The sequence below is a fragment of the Leopardus geoffroyi genome, chromosome B4, assembly GCF_018350155.1.
Source record: "Leopardus geoffroyi isolate Oge1 chromosome B4, O.geoffroyi_Oge1_pat1.0, whole genome shotgun sequence".
Lineage (NCBI taxonomy): Eukaryota > Metazoa > Chordata > Mammalia > Carnivora > Felidae > Leopardus > Leopardus geoffroyi.
The window spans coordinates 71,561,706-71,583,492 of NC_059341.1; the positions used below are offsets into that span (position 1 = coordinate 71,561,706).

A 21,787-nucleotide genomic window follows, 5' to 3' on the forward strand; every position below is an offset into this window, starting at 1 on the left:
AACAAACCCTCAATAAACGTTACTTAAATCAAAAGCTGCATACGACTTGCAGTTCAGGGTAAGCCACAAAAACCTCAATTTGTTTCACCTCAGTAATCCTGATGCACTATTGCTCAGTTTCAAGAGCAACCTAGAAAATTAAAACTAATTCAAAGATTATTCTTCTGAAGGCCTGAAATGCTCAGGAGAACTGCAAAAACCTAGGTGACTGGTCAGCATATGGTCCAAAGTACATTCAAGGCCTTAAATGGAAAAAAAATTCACATGTCAAATATTACAGGCATATAAAATAATTTTCTACATGAACAGTATCTGAATACATTTTATCGTGACTTGAAATAAGTTCAGTGATTCTTTCTTTACATATGGCCAAAGTATTAAATAAATAAATAAAATAAATAAGGAAGATATCTAAAATTATAGTGCCATCTACAGGCAAAGAAAATAATATCAATGATGGCACATCTTTATGCTTTCATATTTTCTAATTGCAATTCAACATATAAGACACCTAGAGTGTCACAATTTGCATAATTCATTTTCTGATTACATTTGTGGGATATAATTTATCATGAGATGAAACATTTTTTCTAAATTTTTTACTACTTAATATAGCATTTTATTTTCAATAAATATTAAAATGATAAAGGTAATTTTTAAAAAACCAATGATAGGAGCGCCTGGGTGGCTCAGTCGGTTGAGCATCTGGCTCTTGATTTCAGCTCAGGTCATGATCCCAACGTCGTGGGATCAAGCTCTGTTTGTGTGGAGCCCGCTTAGAATTCTCTCTCTCTCTCCCTCTGCCCCTCTCCCTTGTTCCCACTCTTTCTAAAATAAAATTTTTAAAAATTAATTAATTAAAAATACAATGGTACTACAACCTCCAATTTTTGTGTTCTGAGATCTGTTTCTTATTAAAATATATAATGACAACAGCACCTTGGTGGCTCTGTCGGTTAGGCATCCAACTTCAGCTCAGATTGTGACCTCATGGTTCATGAGTTCAAACCCCACATCCGGCTTTGCGCTGACAGCACGGAGTCTGCTTGGGATTCTCTCTCTCTGCCCCTCACCCACTCTCTCAAAATAAATAAACTTAAAAAAAAAAATACTGAAAACACACCCTGTTTAAAAAGATAATATATGTAATAACAAAAAAGACACTTATTTTCATGTTTTTCTCTTCCTTTCCAAACTTGAATCTGTGGATACTTATTTAACAATAACTAAGTACCAGGTATTTTTCCAAGGTGCTTTACATACATGAACTTGGTATGGACTCACTTTACATATATGAACATATATGAACTCACAATGATCCTATGAGGGAGGTATACTACCATTCTCGTTTTATAGATGTTGAAACCAAAGCACACAAAGCTTAAACAACTTGTCCAAGGCCACATGCTACCTGGCAGAGCCAAGGTTCAAACTGGGGGAGTTTGTCCCCAGTAACTGTGCTTTTAGTCGCTATGCTAAAGTGCCTCTCTTTGAAAGAGCTGCATTCAGTGTTTATACTGCATTTGTAATGTCTATCTTCTGGTTTTGAGGGGCAACATTTTTTTCACATACCTAAAACCTTTATCATCATTTAAAATAATTTTTAATAACTACATGTTTTGCCATCAAGTTGATACATTTCATTTTATTTCGTTATCTAATGCTGGACTTTCAAACTATAATTTCTTTCACTCTGTATAAAAATGTTATAATGAGCAAATTTTGTGTTGCATGTAACTTTTTTCCTTCTTTTGAATTTTATTTCCTTATGCTACTATACCCAAAATAGTTTCACTGACTTAAGTATATAAAAGTGCCAAATACTGACATACAATGCTCTATACTGCTTTTTAAATGTCACCATATTATACTACCAGCAATGAAAGGATGCTAGACCTTCGAAATCAATATATACCACCACCACCCCAAATTTAACTGATATATATAAGTGGTTAAGGATGGTTTACGATGTGGGATAGTTAAATATTTCAATTTTCAAATAGGCAAAATGTTTTCTTCCTCTAGCAACATAAAAGGTGGAGACAATTCTATTACTTGTTGCTTATGAGGTTGTGCTGTCCTGATTCTTTAGTAAGTCTCAAAAAGAGTCAACAGGGGCGCCTGGGTGGCGCAGTCGGTTAAGCGTCCGACTTCAGCCAGGTCACGATCTCGCGGTCCGGGAGTTCGAGCCCCGCGTCAGGCTCTGGGCTGATGGCTCAGAGCCTGGAGCCTGTTTCCGATTCTGTGTCTCCCTCTCTCTCTGCCCCTCCCCCGTTCATGCTCTGTCTCTCTCTGTCCCAAAAATAAATAAACGTTGAAAGAAAAAAAAAAAAAAAGAGTCAACAACATACCCAAAGTGACTTGTAAGTGTCAGAGCTGGAGTCTGAGCCCAGATCTGTCTGACTCTAAAATTTGTTTTTGATGACAGAGAAAAGAATCACAGAAAGTCAAGAGGGTCAATGTATATCGAGATAAGGAAATTGTATGAAAAATTTTATTTCAATCTTCACCGAAGATTATTTATCTCATAAAGAGGTAAATTACCCCGGGGTAGCTACCATAATAGAAATTATAATTCCCTAATGTATTATTCTGATAAATGATTTCAAAAATGGAGAATGACAATAATAATTAACAAAATGCTTCATTTATCTTTCTCTCTAACCATACGCTTTCATTAAAATCTAGTTTCATCTACATTCTAAGCAAGTATAGGATATCAACATTACTCCAAACATGTTTTTTTTTACATGTTACCTTGCAGTATTATATGCTCTGAATAGCCCAGAAAGATTGTAAACTTTATAGCACAGAATAAAGGTCACTGAAACATTAGATAATAGAAAGAACATAAGCTTTGCAGTCTTAAATTCAAACGCTGCCACTTACTAGCTCTATGTCCTCTGGAACATCAGCATCAAATTCCTAGTTCCTCAGGATGTTTTGTAATTACAGGAGATAACAATTATAAAGCTCCTGGTAAATGGTAGATGCTCCAGAAATTTTAGCTCCCTCTCTTCTAAAGAATGACAGATATGATTAGATCAAGGCTAATGGTTCTAAAAGTCATGCTTCATTATCTCCCTCAGACAGACCGTAGCATAACACGAAGCATCAAGATCAAAAGAGATCAAAAGAGATAAAGTTGCTTCATCAATGTGGGAACCTTCCATTTTGACATCAGTATCATGTTCTTCCTTTAGTTGGTATGAGACATTGTGGGGACATTTCAATATCTGTCTATAGCATCCTGGAACATTCAGTTTCAGAGTAGGTACTTTAAACCTACATGTCTGCAGTCCATCTCTGCTAAGTATTTCCTGGTACCACTGCCCTACTTTGTTCTTCGGGTATTGAATATTGTATCCAAGCACTGGAAGAACCACCTGTGTAGAAGGGAAAAAATACAGATGAAACAGCCTTCAGAAAAATACATGATCATTGTAACACTGAGATTTGGTATATGAAATAATCCTTGAGATATGATCATTATGTCTCAGAATATAAACATCACAATCAGCCTATAAAACATGCTACTGACCACCACACTACTTTGATTATTTTAAATGCTGCCAGGCAGAGAGCTAACTAAAATCAAGAAGGGTTCACAATAACCAAGGTAACCAACTCAAGTCAGATACTACTAGACAAACTATCGTTAATGCAGAAGAGAGGAAACAAGAAGTTCTGGTACATTTAATTATCCGACAAAGACTTAACCTCAACGTAGTCATTCAATCCTAAAAGCGTATTGTTTCTATAACACAAAGATGAATCCCTACTGTTCAATAATATAACTGGTATTTTGGCTGATGATGTTATATTCTTCTTACTTATTTAAAAACATGAAAGCGAACCACCAGCAGCATATACAGCTGCTTATGCCTTTTGTAAGGCTCTCCTCCTTTGCGGGTGATTTTTAGACATTTTTCTTGAACTACTGGTACCAAACGGTTAGTCAGAAAAAGGAACAAGGTAAAAAATTCAAACGCAAACAACATGAATGGATTTCAAATTAATTATGCTAATTGAAAGAAGCTAGATACAAAAGGCCATATACTATAAGATTCCATTTGACATTCTTTCAAAGGCAAAACTATAGGGACAGAAAATGGACAAGCTCCTGCCAGGGACTAGGGGTACGGGTTGACTAAAAAGGGGCACAGGGAAATTTTAGGGAGAGATGAAAATGTTACTTTATCTTGATTTCTGTGGTGGTCATTAAGCCTGTATGTGTTTATCGAAACTCTTAGAATTGGAAACTGAGAAGAGTGAATTTTATTGTATATAATTGCACCTGAATTAAAAAGTGGTTAAAAAAAAAAAAGGAAGGTAGAGAAGAAAACTAATCAACATTTTGTCTTTTGGACACAATATCTCAATATCTACATTTAGACCAAAGTGATGCCAATTCTTAAGCAAATTTACCTGATGTATTGCATATGTGTTAGCTGATTCCTCTTCTTCAGTTACTAGATGAACCTATTTTTTAAAAACATGACAAAAATATGGATGATTCATTCCTTCAATTTTCCCTGTTATGTATAATTCGACTCCCATGCTGAATATACCTGTACCCAAACAAGAGTATGTTCACAATTTGTTTCTAGACTGCATAAAAATTAGAACGCTTCCTGCTTTAACCAAGTCAAATTGGAACACGTAGAGAATGGAGGTAGCTTAACACTCTGAGGTGATAATTTCACCTTATCACCAACTTTTCCGGACTTACAAAGTTGTTACGCTGAATCAAAACTCTACTCTCTGAAACCACCACACCCCCCGCCACCTCTGTCCCCAACAAATATCATAATACTCTCCGAGAAGTGGTGTTTCTCAAAACGTGTTTCACAGAACAGTAATAGGAGGCAGGGGAAAAAAAAGAGGTATGTGGTAAGTCTGAGAAATGCTGCTATAGGACACTACAGAATAGGTCATTCTGATTTCTCTAACATATGAAACTCAGGTATAAAGGCAGCTGTCATCACTAAACAAGGATGAACAGGACCCCCACCTTCCAAAGCATTCATCACATAATGTAGTGTCCAGATCCCCTCTAACTCTGCCAGCTTTCCCTTCAAGTCTGCCTACTCTAATCAATAGATTAGATGCTTCCCTTTTCTGTTTTTCATTTTGGGTTTGTATGTTTGCTTATTGGTAAGTTCTTTAATTGCTGCATTCAAAAATGGATATAAAACTCTAGATGTGATCTGACCAAATCCATGGGATGAGGGTCTCTCCTGCATCATCATTTCCAGCTTTTTGTCTTTCACAAACTCATAAGACTATGAAAATACCAGAAAATGTGGTCAAGTACAGAAGACCATGTTTTGTGTTTGGAGAACTCCCTCCAGATTGATATCAATCAATTTTTTGATTAACAAACATACTTTTGGTGTATGATTACTCCCCAAATATGAATTCTCCTAATTTTTTAATTAATTCACCTAACACATTTCTCTATCTTGTTCACAAAAAATTATAAGAAAATCTACCTTGTGACTTGAAATAAAGGTATATCTGTACCTGTCTAGTAATCCTATCAAGAAGGGAATCACAATAGCGTCCTATAGTTTCCTATAATTTTTAACTGTAGATGCACAACATGATATGCCCCATATACCATTTATTAGAAACTTGATTGTCTTTTTCTTTTCATATGTTACCATTTTGGATCTGTAAGTCTTGCTTTTTCTTTTCTTAGTATGTACTAATAGAGTATAAATGATTGGTCTTACAATATATAAAGACTTTTAGTTTTTTGCTAATAGAAGGAAACTTAGCAAGACATGAGGAAGAAAATGTTCTCCTTTCTCTTACAGCTCCAAAAGAAAAGCAGATACACTTCTGATCCTGCAACTCTCCTTGCAAAATGTTACGTTGAACAGTCTTATAAGACATGTATTTCAGAGATTATTACCATATCTTGTCAAAGTAACCTTTAATATCTGAAAATCTGAATTAGTAATGGCTAACTTACTAAATAATGCATAGCACAGGTAATATTTAAAAGAACATGTTTCCTGGAATATGTGAAAAAAAAACATGATTTTTCAGTATTTATAAAAAGGAGATCACTGATAGCTCTTCTTCCACTCACATGAGGTAAAGTAAAGCCTATAATGCTGTATTTCTTTTTACACAGTTTCAGATGTTGTCTCAGTTAAATGACCATTCTTAGTGATTTATGCTCCCAGTAATCCCTTTCTTGACTAAATATTTATAAGCCACCCACCCATTCAATGAAACAGTGAAGCAGACATCTGTTGCTCTGGCTTATTCAGCCTTTACTCTCTCTTTTCCAGTAGTAGCACCCTCATTACCAGGTCGCAAATGTGATTTTTATGGGATGGTTCCAGGAAGGATCCTTTGGAACACAGGCTTAGCCAATGACATACTCCAGGCCACAATAATTGGTTTGGGCCTGGATATGGGACCCAAGCCTGGTCACTCCTAGCCAGAGAGACCTAATCCCATGGCTTTTATTCCATGGGGGAAAAAAGTCCTCTTCTCTACAAGGTGGTTTTTTGTTTGTTCGTTTTTGTTTTTGTAGTCACATTAATCTGGGTTTTTGTTTGTTTGTTTTTTTAATATAATTTATTGTCAAGTTAGCTAACATACAGAGTATACAGTGTACTCTTGGCTTTGGGAGTAGATTCCCATGATTCATCACTTACACACAAGAGATAAGCTTAGAGATGCTCATGACCATCTTGCCACTAAAAGAGTGAGCCAGACTCAGAATGGCTCTAACATAGGAAAGCAGAGCTGAAAGATGAAGAAAAGAAGATAGAGATTATTTAAGAGACTGCTTAACCTCTGGATAGAGCTGCGCCTGAATCAGCGTCTTGGTTATGAGGGCCAATGAATTCCTGTCTGCTTTGCCTTAAGTTAGTTTGAGGTGGATCTCCATTACTTAAAACAAAAACAAAAACAAAACAAACAAAAACCTTAATTCATACATCCAGACTGTGCCATTAATTTAGATAAAGTTTCCTTTACATAGAGTTCAGAGTCTACCTTTCTATTTTTCTTCCTTTTTGAAAAACTGGCCCATGTTCTCTCTAGATGCAGACACCTTTTCTATATCCCATGATTTCTCTGCTAGGGACCAATTCAGGCTAGGGTCTTTTTAATTCTGCTACCTATGTCACTTAATCTGTCTCCTCTCCAATCTGGGTCTCAATTTTCATTTCTACAAAATGGGAGTTAGGAAAGAGAGTCTCTAAAACCCTTTTCTCATCTAGAACTCAGTGATTTTATGATGTTATATATGAAATTACTATTCAAAATACCTTCACTAACTTTTATAACGTATTTCTGAGACTAACTTGAGATAATGTTATTTTTGCATTTTAATTTATTCTTTGCATTATATATAAAATACATTTCTTTACTTGATTTATATAATTCAGTTTCATTATTTTAACTGTTCAAGCCCAAGATAAAAATACTAGTTGGACAGAGAAGAAATGGAAAGAGAAACTTCCCATTATAAAAATTTTATAAAATTTATATTATAATTTTTATAATTTATAAAAAAAGCAAGTTGTAAATGGCAATTATATAAAATCACATTTATATAAAATACATCCAAACATTACACACCCTATATACCATCGTTATAAAAACTGTATTTTTTCCTTTTCATATTTTAAGTTCCGAGCTCCTAAACCCTGCCTTTGCTTTTATTCATGTTAGCTAACAGAATAAAAATACACTTTTCTATAGATATTTATGTGAAAGCATAGAAAAAGGTCTAGAAGAACATATATGAAAAAAACAGAGGTTGATTTCCTGGACACACAATAAGAGTGGTGGCAAGATGATAGCTTTGTATGTAAAGTTTCAATTTTTCACTTTTAATGGCACTATTTTGTGCATTACTTCTGTAATTTTTTTAACGTGTTCTTTAAAGGAAGGTTTACTACATTTGTACCTTTTACTTAATACCAGTGACTATTTTTATCTTTCTGTTTACAGATAGGTGTTAAGCCTCAGTTAACAGCATAGAAGCAGAAGATAAGCAAATAAATACAAGCGAAAAAAATAAAATGTGTGTTTAGTGCTAAATGATTTCTAAAAACGAGCTTCTCTGATATTCCAAGTGTAGTAACAACTCTTTGAAAACTTTGATGAAAGGATACTTACTTTATTATTTGGGAAATGTTCATCGTCAACATCTTCACCCAAACAGACCAAATCACCCTCTACTACTCTTGACCCATAGGTTCCAAGTCTGTAGGATACTGCCTCATTCCAAATTTTACTGCTATATGCATGAACGTAGAATATGCGCATAGAATGGGGAAAAGAGAACCACGCCTGGATACAACCCTCCTCCGTCATGCCAAAGCGATGCAGTGACTCCAACAATGCTCTCTCTCGAACTTTGAATTCAGGCATCAATGAAAGTGTGCCTTTAGCATCCTCTGAAATAAAGAGAAAATCAGTGAGTCAACCACTTTCCTTTAAAGGCCAGTTATAAGTACCTTTATTATGCCCTCTAAATGAGAGGCAATGAACTGTGTCATCTTATAAACTTGAATATGAAGATGATGCTTATTACCAACTATAAACCTAGCTATACCTGAAGAGTTTGTTTGTTTAATAAAGATCATTAGTCATATAGTCCATTCTCCATTCATTTTCCCTGCTTTAAAAAAAATAGCAAAAAGCACATTAGTAATACCTACTTCAGAATGGAGATAAACTAACTGGAAATTATTCAGAGGACCTCTTTTAAAAAAGGCATGAAATAAACCTGTGAGCCTATAGATTTTTAAAGAGCTATTATGAACACTTATATAGAATATTTGGAATAAGAAAGGTTGGATCCTTCATGTATGCTAACAGGCCTTGCTAATGGGGTGCTTTTTAAAATTAAATTGATGGACTCTACTGCAAAGAGGCTTATTCAGGTAGGAATCCTCATTTTAGTAAATGTGCCACATGTTGCTCATGCACACTGAACTGTATGAATCATTGCCGTAAGGACATTATGTTCTCTGGACTCTAAATAATACAAACACAAACGTCATTTCGAGAGTGAAACTCCATGTAGATTGACTCTAGAACCCATACTCATAACCACTTTTCTTTAGTGCTTCTCATTAAACATTCTGCATTATAAACCATCACATTGGGCTAAAGTGTCAAAATTGACAGGGCTGAATGGCGACTAAGCCCAAATCAATGCACGAAGTATTGGATACAACAAATAATACTTTTATGTAGTTGGTTTTTCAGTCTCCCCGAGTTGTAGCATATACTTCCATCAGTACCAGTTTAGAATTTGGAATTCTTATCTCCTCTGAGGGTACAGACCAAGAAAAACTAAGAAGCTATTTCTCTCTTTACTCCTACCCCCAGGCAAGACTTAAAATAGACAAGAGTTCTGGATATTTGGCCCAAACTAAAGTGTCTTGGGCATGTAATAAAATTATTAAATATATAACATACTATAATCTATTTCCTATCACATTTATGTTGCAATGAATGCCCGCCTAATGACATACATTTATATTATAGATTTGCATGACTATGTATGGGGTAAAGAAACTTTTAAATACCAGTTTGAAGAAAATATTTCTTTGCTCTGTTTACAGGATCATCCAAATCTTCTGGTGTAAGAAATAATTTTACAGCCTCCACCTTTAAAAATCAAGCAAGCAAACATAGTAAATGAAAATGACAAATTACTTTAAAAAATGTTTATTTATTTTTGAGAGAGAAAGCATGAGCAGGGAGGGGCAGAGAGAGGGAGAGAGAGAGTCATAAACAGGCTCCATGCTGTCAGCACAGAACCGGATGCTGGGCTCAAACTCACAAATTGCGAGATCATGACCTGAGCCAAAATCAAGAGTCAGATGCTTAATTGACTGAGCCACCCAGGTGGTCGCAAATCACTTTTTTAAAAAAGATACAAATTCTCTAGCATCATAAAAAAAAAAAAAAAATAGGCACTTAACCAATGATATTTGGTGCTGCAATTTTATCTTCAAGCTTTCAAAAATTAAACAGTGTTAAATTGGTAAATAAATCTGTACCAAGCAACTTTACACACAGGTTTAAAATATTCTGAACTGGGGCACCTGGGTGGCTCGGTTGGTTGAACATCTGACTTCGGCTCAGGTCATGATCATGCAGTTCATGGGTTTGAGCCCCATGTCAGGCTCTATGCTGACATCTCAGAGCCTGGAGCCTGCTTTGGATTCTGTGTCTCCCTCTCTCTCTACTCCTCTCCCATTCATGCTCTGTCTCTCAAAAATAAATAAAAGTTAAAAAAAATTAAAACAAAATATTCTCAACTGGAAAAAGTGCCTCCCATCACTTCCATATTCTACTTCTGTCATTCCTTATCTCTATCATTGAGTTACAACTGCATGTATGAACTAATGACATAAAACTCAGACCTGACCAACATAGACAACAAAAACAGGGGAGGTAATAAGCATAGGAAAATGGTGAACCACTAATTTCATTCCAGTTCTCAAGTTTTGGAATGCTTTGGTCTTTAAAATAATTGCTAAAATCTTTTTTTTATTGCCAATAGTAATATTTTCTTTTGAAAACTAAATAGATTAAAAGATGTTCCTTTTTTTTTAATGCTATCTATGAGGTCCTGTATATTATTATTATTATTATTATTATTATTATTATTATACTGTCTCCAGCATGGTGATTCATATGTTTTAGAGTAGGAAAGGATCTTAAAATACATCATTCAACCTAAAATCCCAGTCTTATTTTACAGTATTCATTCATCCATTCAAACAAATATATGTTAAAAAGCTAATTCATTCAAATAAATATTACTAAGCATCTGTGATGTGCTAGGCACTATGCAGAGTACCAGGGATGGAATGTTGAGCAAGAGAGACATAGTGTTTGTTTACTGGAAAAGATTAAATAAACATTAACAGTAAAATATAATAAAACCTAAGATGGGAAATCCAAGAGGCTTTGAAGTCACAAGATAAGAATAATTCAATTTTTCTTGGGAATGGGATAAGAATTTAAATTGAGATGCAAAGAATATAAAGGTTGGGGAGAAAATGTTTCCAAGGAAAGAAAATATGGCTTTCTAGCATGGGGCCAGCCTCGAAGTTGGCCCCCACTGATCTCCATTCCCTGGTACTCATGCCTCGTGCAGTCCTCTTCTGTACTTACCAGGGTGGATCTGCGTGCCCAGTGAGTAAAACAGAGCAGAAGTGACGATGTCACTTCTAAGATTACATTATAAAAGACACTTCGATTTATGCTGTGGTCTCTCTCTCCCATTCATTTGTGCTCCTGAACTCCTCTCTCATAGGGAAGTCATGCTATGAGTAGTCCCATGATGGGAACCTAATGCTTCCTGCCAAAAGCACAGTGTGCTTGGAAGGAGATCCTCTGTGCCTCATCAAGTCATCAAAGACTATAATCCTGGCTGACAGTGTGACTGCACACCATGAGACACCCTGATGCTGCAACACCCAGCTCGGCTGCTCCCAGATGCCTGACCCTCAGAGACAGTGAGATAATAAATGCTCGTCATTATAGACCATGCAGTTTGTGAGTAGTTTGTTTGTTACACAGCAACAATTGACAGCTAAAGCTCTAGCAAAGTTAAAAAAAAAATGAGAAGCACAGAATATGACGTTTAAAAGAGGGGACAGCTTTTGTTTAAATGCTATAAGAAATGTGAATTTTGCATTATCGGATGCCATATTTCTGGAATTATAGGGTGTTACGTTTCCTCCAAATCCTCCATTCACTTCATTAAGAATTTGGTGAGTGCTCATCAATTCTCTGTTAAGTCTCAAGTATTAAACACAGGGACATCACATACAATTTCACTTTATTACAGTGTGATACTAAGACTACAATAGCTGCTCATAAATGTTCAATAATGTAGCATTATGGTGTATGTATGTGTGTACATATGCATTCATATGCTGGGTTAACAAAGCAAAGGGCTGGGTTATGTAGTAAGTATAACTGACAAAAAAATCAGAGCAGAGTGTTTTTTTTTAATCCATACCATTTCACTCTTCAGCAAAGCCAATCCAATCTGGTCAGTGTGAACTTTCCTTCCCATCCCAAATCTCTGTGGTCCATAGTAATTTACAAACCCTTTATTCTACGAATACAAGAAAATCAATCATTAAAAGCATATTATTATGTGAGCACTGGGTGATGTAAGCGATAAACCACGGGAATCTACCCCCAAAACCAAGAGTGCACTGTATACAATGTTAGCCAATTTGACAATAAATTATATTAAAAAAAATTAAAAACTGAAATTAAAAAAAAAAAAGCATATTGTTATGGACTGCATGCCTGTATATCCCCCAAAATTCATACGTTGAAATCCTAACCTCCAATGTGATGGTATTTGGAGGTGGGGACTCTGGGAGGTAATCAGAGCTCTCATGAATGGGATTAGTGGCCTTCTAAGAAAAGACCTTGGAGCTAGCTCACTCTATTTCCACCATGTGAGAATACAACACGAAGACAAGGCTGGCACCCTGATCTCAGGCTTCCAGCCTCCAGCATGATACAAAATATATTTCTGTGATTTAAAAGTCACCCAGTCTATGGGTCTTTGTCATAGGCCCAAAGTGACTACAACAAATTAATAGAATTATTGTGTCAGATATCTAACCAAGTTTCCTCCTCATATTTATTTTAATAAAAGAATACTGTAATCAGCAATATACACATGGGAACCAAATGGTCTGAGATATGCTCTACAATTAAAGAAAAGAAAGAAGAAAAACAAACAATTAAAAGTTAGAAAATAAGGCCAGCAAAAAAAGCCTTAAAAAATAGGTCAGCTTTCCATTCATATTACTGAAGGGTATTCTAGGATGCAGGACTTTCAATGCTAAAATTGGGGAAGTTCTGGGAAAACTGGGATGAACTGGTTACTGGGTGTGATCTTTGCTCTAAAGCTCTTTCTGATTCTGAGATGCTCCTGTTGTCTGGAGATGCTGGGAATAAGCAATACATTTACTTCAAACCCAGCAAGTCTTAGTTCCTTTATACAGAACAATTCATTATTTAATTATCTCAGTTTCTAAAGACCTGAGTCAAGAGAATGACATGGCATCACTTCCCCAAGAACAGAAAATTGTAAATTACTCTGCAACCTTAAAGACAATAATAGTCAGTGGTTAAACATGCTCTCACAAGGAAAACATCAGGGCCCAGATGGTTTCTTGAAAGATAAGAGTCTTCCACACTCACTTTATGAGAGGAGATCATATTTATTCATTCAGCAATTATTACTTCAAATTTGGAAAAATAATATCAAATAATATCCTCGAATAACCAGAAGAGCTTTAAATACCCCTTCAAATTACTTAGGGCTGGATATAACAAAAGGTTTCTAGTGGTCAAAGTTATAACCATCTAAAACAAAACTTCAAAGACTTCTTATTTTCAGAACTAAAGGAAAGCTGGCTAAAGCTAAAACCATTTCTAATGGGGATTTTATAACTAGCAGTTGTGTATCCATAAGTTCCAAATGAAAGACAGGCAATAAATGCTATCAGACTTCAGAGAAACTTTCTCCCCTTTTTAAGGGATATTATTTCAGTAGCAGTTTTTCAGGACAGAGAAAAGAATTTTAGATACAGAAGTAAGGGAAAAACAACCATATAAGGAGTATACAATCAAAGAGTGTCTATGCACAGGTAAATGTGCTGAATTTTAAAAATCTTTATTAGAAGTCATTTTCCTGACTGTAAGGCATAATAACTGATTAAAAACCTGGCTTTTTGTTTGTTTGCTTTTCTTTGGAGAGGAATAAAACTGTGTAAAAAGGTCTTTGTGGTCAGAATCTTATATCAGTGTTTTCAATGTTAGCTGTAGAGTAAAATCAGCTAGGGAGTTTTTAAAAAATATTAATAAACTAAGCTGCATTCCCAAATGTTCTTATTTAATTGGTTTGGGGGTAGAGATTGACTACTGAGATTGCGTACAAGCATCCCAGATTGAGGATTACTGGTCTAGATCAGAACTTGTCAAACTACTAATGGCCTATAAGTCAAATGTGGCCCTACACCTATTTTTGTAAATAAAGTTTTATTGGAACACAACCATGCTTATTCATTTATGGATTGTCTATGGCTGCTTCCACACAATGGCAGTATAGTGGTTGCAAAAGAGACCATATGCCTAGCCCTCTACAGAGAAAGTTTGCTAACCTTACTCTAAATGATCAGACTGAAGGCTATGGCATGTTTAGATGCCTGGCAAATGTCACTTATATGTTTATGTTAAATAGCTTTTTATTGCAAGACATAATAAAATGTATGTGATTTACTACATTGAAAAAAATCATAATTAGACTAAAAAGAAAAAGATTGTATATAATTCTGATAAGTAATGTAACTATTTACCAAAGATTTCTGAAAAAAATTACTGAACAAATTTCCAAAAAAAAATAATCCTTTTGCCTAAAATACTACTCTATATGGCATATGCTAAACATACAAGTAACAACCAAAAAAACCTACCTCTGTTCTTATATAGATAGCTTCCCCCTCCCCACATACTCTGGATAACACTATATGTTACATTTTTAAAAATCACATTAAAGCTGTTTTTTATTTATTTATTTTATTTTTTTTTTTAATTTTTTTTTTTTCAACGTTTATTTATTTTTGGGACAGAGAGAGACAGAGCATGAACGGGGGAGGGGCAGAGAGAGAGGGCGACACAGAATCGGAAACAGGCTCCAGGCTCTTAGCCATCAGCCCAGAGCCTGACGCGGGGCTCGAACTCCCGGACCGCGAGATCGTGACCTGGCTGAAGTCGGACGCTTAACCGACTGCGCCACCCAGGCGCCCCTAAAGCTGTTTTTTAATACAAAAATATACTACCAAGAAAATTAAAAATAAGCCAAATGTCCCTGTCATTTTTTAAATAATTACATATACACATTTAAAAAAAGGTACGTTTTTCTTCCTGCCTCAGTGTAAAGAGGACTATAAACATTTTCCTATAACATTATTTTAAAATTGAGTTTTCTTACCTTAACATTTTCTATTGCCTCTAAAATTCTGTCTTTCAGGTTTGCAGAGTCATTTATCTGGTTTTTTAAATTTCTGATGACAATATCAAAGTGATTTCCTTTGAGCTGACCAAGTCTAAGGGAATCATCTATAGATCGAATATTAAACACATTCATTCTTTTCTTTTCAATTTCTTTTTCAATATTTTTCAACCTATAAACGATAAATCATATAGACTCAGTTAAATCTTACATTTAAAAATTAATGTAAGTTTAAATGACAGTTGCCAGACAACCACTTATACCAGAACACCTAAAAATTCAAAAGTTAATGTTATTTCAACGAATGTGCACTAAAAAACCCATTATTATAGGATCATATTACAGAGTTGTTTTATGACCTGAAACACACACTCCTAATGCTATCACTTTATCTGTGCCTTCTGACTTCTCCTTAATTTAACTGGTAAAAACCTCTTAAATGTTCTAGTCTTCCTGTCCTCAGACTTTGTTCCTTTCCTCCTCAGTCTCTCTTCCTCCAACATTACTAAGAAAAACCAGTAGCACCAGAGGATTTTACTAAAATTCTGCTCTGAACACTTTTTCTTTAATATTTATTTATTTTTGAGAGTGGGGGAGGGGCAGAGAGAGAGGGAGACACAGAATCCAAAGCAGGCTCCAGGTTCTGAGCTGTCAGCACAGAGCCCGATGTGGGGCTCAAACTCATGAACCATGAGACCACGACCTGAGCAGAAATCAGATCTTCAAACAAATGAGCCTCCCAGGCGCCCCTGCTCTGAACATTTTTTAACTCAAACTTTCAATTCTTTCCCAAGTCTAAAGAATAGATTCCAATTATTAGCATATCTTTAAAGACTCTGTAAGAAAGCATTTTCTCTACATTCATATTTTCTGTCATACTTATAGGAACTATCTGTTTTATCAGGTAGGTAGTTAACTTACTGCTCATCCAAATACATCTTCAAGTTTTTTTCACCTGCTAAAATCTTACTATTACTTGAAGGGTAATTAAAATCCTATACCCATTAGCCAAATCAAAGGGCTCTCTCCTCCTAGGAATTAATAATATTTTGTCTTTAGTAGTTGAAAACCAGTTTCTAACATCTAAATATCTTTGAAAGCTAAAGTCTTTCTCTCTTACTATACTGTACTTTAAAAAAAAAAATTTTTTTTATGTTTATTTATTTTTGAGAGAGAGACAGAGACAGAGCATGGGTCAGGGAGGGACAGAAAGAGGGAAACAGAACTTGAGGCAAGCTCCAGGCTGCTGAATCACTATGCTGTGTATCTGACACTAATGTAATATTTTGTGTCAAGTATACTAAAAAAAAAAAAAAGAAAAGAAAAGAAAAAAAAGAGGTTACTGTGGCTATTCTGAGTAGTGGAATTATTAGTGACTTTTAACTTCATTCTTACATTCTTCTATTTTCTGAATCTACTGTAATAAATACGTATTTATTTTACAATTACAAAAAATATTTTTAAAATTTGAGAAAGCTGAAAGGAGGTTAATTTGAATACTTTACTCTTCATTTAATGAGGATTTATTTTATTTTATTTATTTATTTTTTTAACGTTTATTTATTTTTGAGACAGACAGAGACAGAGCATGAACGGGGGTGGGTCAGAGAGAGGGAGACACAGAATCTGAAACAGGCTCCAGGCTCTGAGCTGTCAGCACAGAGCCCGACGCGGGGCTCAAACTCACAGACTGTGAGATTGTGACCTGAGCCCAAGTCGGCCGCTCAACCGACTGAGCCACCCAGGCGCCCAGAGGATTTATTTTAAATGTAAGGGACCATGACGATAAAAGCATAAAAAGTATTATAGTAATTAAAAATACATACATTTGTAACACACTGTCCTGAATATAAATGCATGTTCAAATATGGTACAGGGTATTTTTTAAACCTTTAATTTTATGTCATCTCTATACCCAACACAGGGCTTGAACTTACAACCCTGAGATCAAGAGTCACAGGCTATACCGACTGTGCCAGCCACACAGGATTTTTAGAAACAATTCAGATCATTTAAAATCTTCCACTTCTCAATGTGTCTGTCTTAAAACAACCTATATTTGTAGTATAAATTTAATGTTTATTTATTTTTGAGAGAGAGACAGAAAGAGAGAGAGAGTCCGAGTAGGGGAGGAACAGAGAGAGAGGGAGACACAGAATTGGAAGCAGGCTCCAGGCTCTGAGCTGTCAGAACAGAGCCCAACATGGGGCTCAAACCCACAAACTGGGAGATCATAATCTGAGCCGAAGTCAGACGCTTAACCAACTGAGCCACTCAGGCGCCCCTTCAGTGTAAATTTAAGACATAATGCTATTTAGATGATAATTATATTATTAAAGAATGTGCTGTTCAGTAAGCTTTCAATCAATTAATTACTATTGGAGCGCCTGGGTGGCTCAGTCGGTTGAGCGTCGGACTTCAGCTCAGGTCATGATCTCGCAGTTCTTGAGTTCAAGCCCCGCGTCGGGCTCTGTGCTGACAGCTCAGAGCCTGGAGCCTGCTTCCAATTCTGTGTCTCCCTCTCCCTGCCCCTTCCCCGCTCATGCTCTGTCTCTGTCTCTCAAAGATGAATAAACGTTAAAAAAAATTTTTTTTTAATTACTATTGATAGTGAGGTTAATATGTTCCTAGTGTTCTGATTTTTTAAATCTTACATTTATGTATCTGATGCAATAAGATAGAAAAGTTCTATCTTATAAAGTAATGTCATATTACCTCTCTGGAGTCACTTTTCTAACAACCATTGCTTGATAGGTGACAGCTTTCTTGTCTTTAAGGCCTGCATAACTAAAATCTGAAGGAATCACACCAAGTTTCATAGCTAAAAAACCAACTGCTTCAAACATTTCCAGATTTTCTTTCCGTAGCGTAAAGGCTGAAACAAAGAAAAACCCAAGATTACACACACACACACACACACACACACACACACACACACACACACACCAGCTGTGATACATCAATTACATTCTTAGTAGACAAACAGGTTAATATAATGAATCAAATCATTCATTTAAGTAGGTATAAGTATTTTTTAGTCAAGATACAAAATCAGTGTCTTAGATTACAACTATCATTTAAAAAATACTAATTGGCTCAGCAAAGGCTTACAGAAAAAAACATCTAAATTCCTTAATTGGGCATTCATATCTGGCCACAATCTCCCTTTTCAGTCTCCACATGTGCCACTTCCATCCATGTATCTTATACAACCCAGAGACTATCTCATAATTCCTGGATGGACTAGAGCCTTCCACAGCTTTGTACTTGCACACATTTGAATCCCTCTGTTTAAATGTGTTCCTCCCATTTTACTTGCAATGCTTGTATGCACTCCTCATGATCCAACAACAGCAGCAGTTCTCTCTCAAATTCTTTCCAAGTTCCCCACACTGAATGCTCCTAAGCAGGGATCGTGTTGGTTTTCTCAATCGTTAACACCCACAGCCTAACACACAGTAAGTATGCAGATAATTGTCAAGTGAATGAATAAATAAACTCCACAACGTGCTGATTACATAATCTGGCATGTCTCCACAAGTTGTCATTATGGATATCATGACACTTGCCATTATAATTTATCTCTTTATGTTTGTCCGCCCCACAAACTGGTAGTTCCAGGACAGCAAACCAGTAGATAGAAGGGTGCTTGCCTTGTGGTAGGTGCTTAAAATGCTACCAGATGACACAGTGGGAGTGAGATTATGGAGGTAGGGAGAAGGAACAAGCCCAGTACCAACCAACACCAAAGAAGTTCCCCCATATGCTGGCCTATATAACCCACCAGCAATGATAGTAACAAAATACCACAACCCACAAGTCACCACATTTACATATAAGATACATCAAACTATTGCCCTCTTCCCTCAAGTCATGAAAAGGAAACACAGGGTTTTTTGCAAAATAATTTATATTTTGTTCAGTTGTCATAATTGTCATCGGCAGCTACAAGGGTCTCTGTGAATATGAGTACTCTAGGAAAAATGAACATTAAACATAAACATGATTCAGGAAGTAGAAGGATGTGAACTCTATCTATCTATCCAGCTATGAATACATAAAATAGCTAAACAAGAGCTTATAATATCCACACTTTAGAATATCATGCAGTTGTTTAAAAGAATGGGGAAGACCTGTTATTTATATCTCCTAATGAATAATCTCTAAAAACATGAAAATAGCAGGTTTCAAAAAGATGCATAGTGCATATAATTTATGTAAAAGTTTTAAAAATCTACAATGCAATATTGTATATTTTCAATGTTTTAATTTTTATAAGAAAAATATTTTTGCTTGCACATTTAAGAACTGTTAAAGTATAAACAGATATAATTTCTAAAGAATATTCAGGCACTATCCATTACTTTCTAGATATTTTTTACCACTAGGGCCATTATTTTTTGTACGATCATACAGCTTCCTAGATTTCTCCAAATTTTCTATTATAGCAGTGATAAGTTAAATTTACTATGACTTCTGTTATTCTTAAAGAACTGATAAAAGAAGTAAAAGAAAGGAAAGAATCATACACGTCAATTCTGTGTCTAAGTTACAATCTGTTCTTTACACTTTCAGGTTATCTTAACCAAATGGATTCGAATATAAACGTCTTAGTCCAAGACTGCTGTTTATATCACTTGTTTCAAATAAAATGAAATGAAAAGCCCATATTTAAAATGTAGAGAAATTATACCTCAAAATATCTCAGCTTTTGTGATGATAGGATTTAATTATACAGTTTAAATAAAATGATTTAGGAAGATGTGCTAGGCTAAGGATACAATGGTCAATAAAAAAAAAAAAAAGATCCCTGTCTTGGAAGCATTTAGTCTTAGGAGGCCTAAAAGAATTTGAGGAAGAAGTGCCTCTGGAGGTTTAAAGAATGAACAGAAGCATGGCAAGCAGCCAAAGCAATAAGAAAGATAGAAATAGCAAATATTTCTGTTTTTGTAAGATTTATGGGACCTTATTATTTCATAGGGTCTATAATGTTCTCCCTTTCCCAAGTACATACCTGTGTGAAGCTAAGTTTTGTTCTTTTGATTCATTCAAAACAAGAAATTCCAACAGACTGAATGCAAGAACAGATATGAGAATCCAGCTGACTTCTATGAAATCAGGCATTAGAAAGATTTGCAGAACTGTAAAACAATGCTTCTTGTCACTAATTTATAGTTGAAATTTTTTTTCATTAAAATTCTTATCATTTTAATAGTAATAGATTATTTTAAACAACTTCATATATTAAATTTTTTTTTAATTGAAGTATAGTTGACAAACAATATTACTTTAGTTTCAGGAATACAACATGGTGGTCCAACGATTTTTCCATTTTAATAGGTTAGATATCAATAGGTAATAAACACACAAACGAAAGTTGTTTGTGGTCTCCGATAACTTATAAGAGCTATCCCCTTCAGGTGTCCTAGAACCAAAATGTCTGAGAGTCAATTAGGAACATTTTGAAAAAATACAGGTAGCCCCTCAAGTGTATCAAACTTGTGGAACTAGACAGAAGTCACCAAAATATTTTTTAACGTTTATTTATTTTTAAGAAAGAGAGAGACAGACAGAATGTGAGCAGGGGAAAGGCAGAAAGAGAGGGAGACACAGAATCTAGAGCAGGCTCCAGGCTTCGAGCTGTCAGCACAGAGCCCGACGTGGGGCTCAAACTCATGAACCCTGAGATCATGACCTGAGCTGACGTTGGACACTTAACCAACTGAGCCACCCAGGCACCCAAGTCACTAAAATACCTGAAGAGTAAAAGAAATGCAAAATTCGGTCAAGTGTTGCCAGCAGCAGGGCTAGGTGTCACAAACTTTTCAAAGTAGAACAGGAAACTGTATTCCAAAAAAGGCCAAGAAACTAATCCTTAAAAGTTTTGAAGTTTATGTATTTGGTAACTAGGGTTTAAGGTGTCAAATCTACCCCTGACAATGTGGGCATGTCACTCACTAGCTGTTAAGCAAGCTCAGCCATGTAAGAAGGAACCTCCAAATTGTCTGAAATTATATCATTTGCTGCGGATTAGCCGTAGAGCATAAGCACTTTTTATTTCATTTGTGAGGATTTAGAACTTAGAATAGGAATAGTAAGGAGAATCAAACCCATAATTTTAGTGTTTGTATAAATGAATCTGTGTCTTACATACTTGGAATCTTTAAGAGAATGAGACTCCCATATATTCCAATTACAAATGTCTAATTGATTTAAATTTGTCTTTTTACATTGAAATCTCATTAAGTTAGTAACTAATAAGGAAACAACACAGGAAAACTTAAAGATCACCAAATTTATAAGTTTAATTTATAACACTTTCTTAAATACTTGGAAAAAGTGAAGTGTTTAAAAAGAAAACCAACTATGCTAAATTTTAAAATTCGCTTTTAGAGGGGCACCTGGGTGGCTCAGTCAGTTAAGTGTCCAACTTTGGCCCAGGTCATGATCTCGCGGTTCGTGGGCTTGAGCCCTGTGTCCAGCTCTGTACTGACAGCTCAGAGACTGGAGCCTGCTTTGGATTCTGTGTCTCCCTCTCTCTCTGTTCCTCCCTGGTTTGCACTCTGTTTCTCTTTCTCTCTCTCAAAAAAAAAAAAAGATTAAAAAAATTAAAATAATAAAATTCACTTTTAGAGAATTCCACTTGTTAGAATAATTGGTACTAGATTCGACCTCCCACTGTAAACAAATAGAAAGCTGGACAAAACACAAGAAACACCCGTTTTTAGACACTGGAGAACA

At 35.4% G+C, this 21,787-nt stretch overlaps 1 protein-coding gene and 1 long non-coding RNA gene across 5 annotated transcripts in view; one reads left to right on the forward strand and one right to left on the reverse strand.

Annotated features, from left to right (window-relative positions):
- The window catches only part of LOC123590254, a 37,859-nt gene extending 26,313 nt beyond the window's left edge, over positions 1-11,546 (forward strand). The window contains exon 2 of the long non-coding RNA XR_006708688.1: positions 11,315-11,546. This is a non-coding gene — a long non-coding RNA (uncharacterized LOC123590254). The remainder of the gene's footprint in view (positions 1-11,314) is intronic.
- The window catches only part of PUS7L (pseudouridine synthase 7 like), a 33,538-nt gene continuing 14,223 nt past the window's right edge, over positions 2,473-21,787 (reverse strand). For 3 of the 4 annotated variants that reach the window (XM_045463175.1, XM_045463178.1, XM_045463177.1), the window contains 7 exons: positions 17,762-17,921; positions 15,026-15,218; positions 12,026-12,124; positions 9,573-9,654; positions 8,152-8,432; positions 4,429-4,482; positions 2,473-3,386 (listed from right to left, as the gene is read on the reverse strand). In XM_045463175.1, coding sequence (XP_045319131.1) covers positions 3,060-3,386; positions 4,429-4,482; positions 8,152-8,432; positions 9,573-9,654; positions 12,026-12,124; positions 15,026-15,218; positions 17,762-17,921 — 1,196 coding nt within the window. In that variant the 3' untranslated portion in view covers positions 2,473-3,059. The remainder of the gene's footprint in view (positions 3,387-4,428; positions 4,483-8,151; positions 8,433-9,572; positions 9,655-12,025; positions 12,125-15,025; positions 15,219-17,761; positions 17,922-21,787) is intronic. The other variant, XM_045463176.1, reaches the window with a different exon arrangement.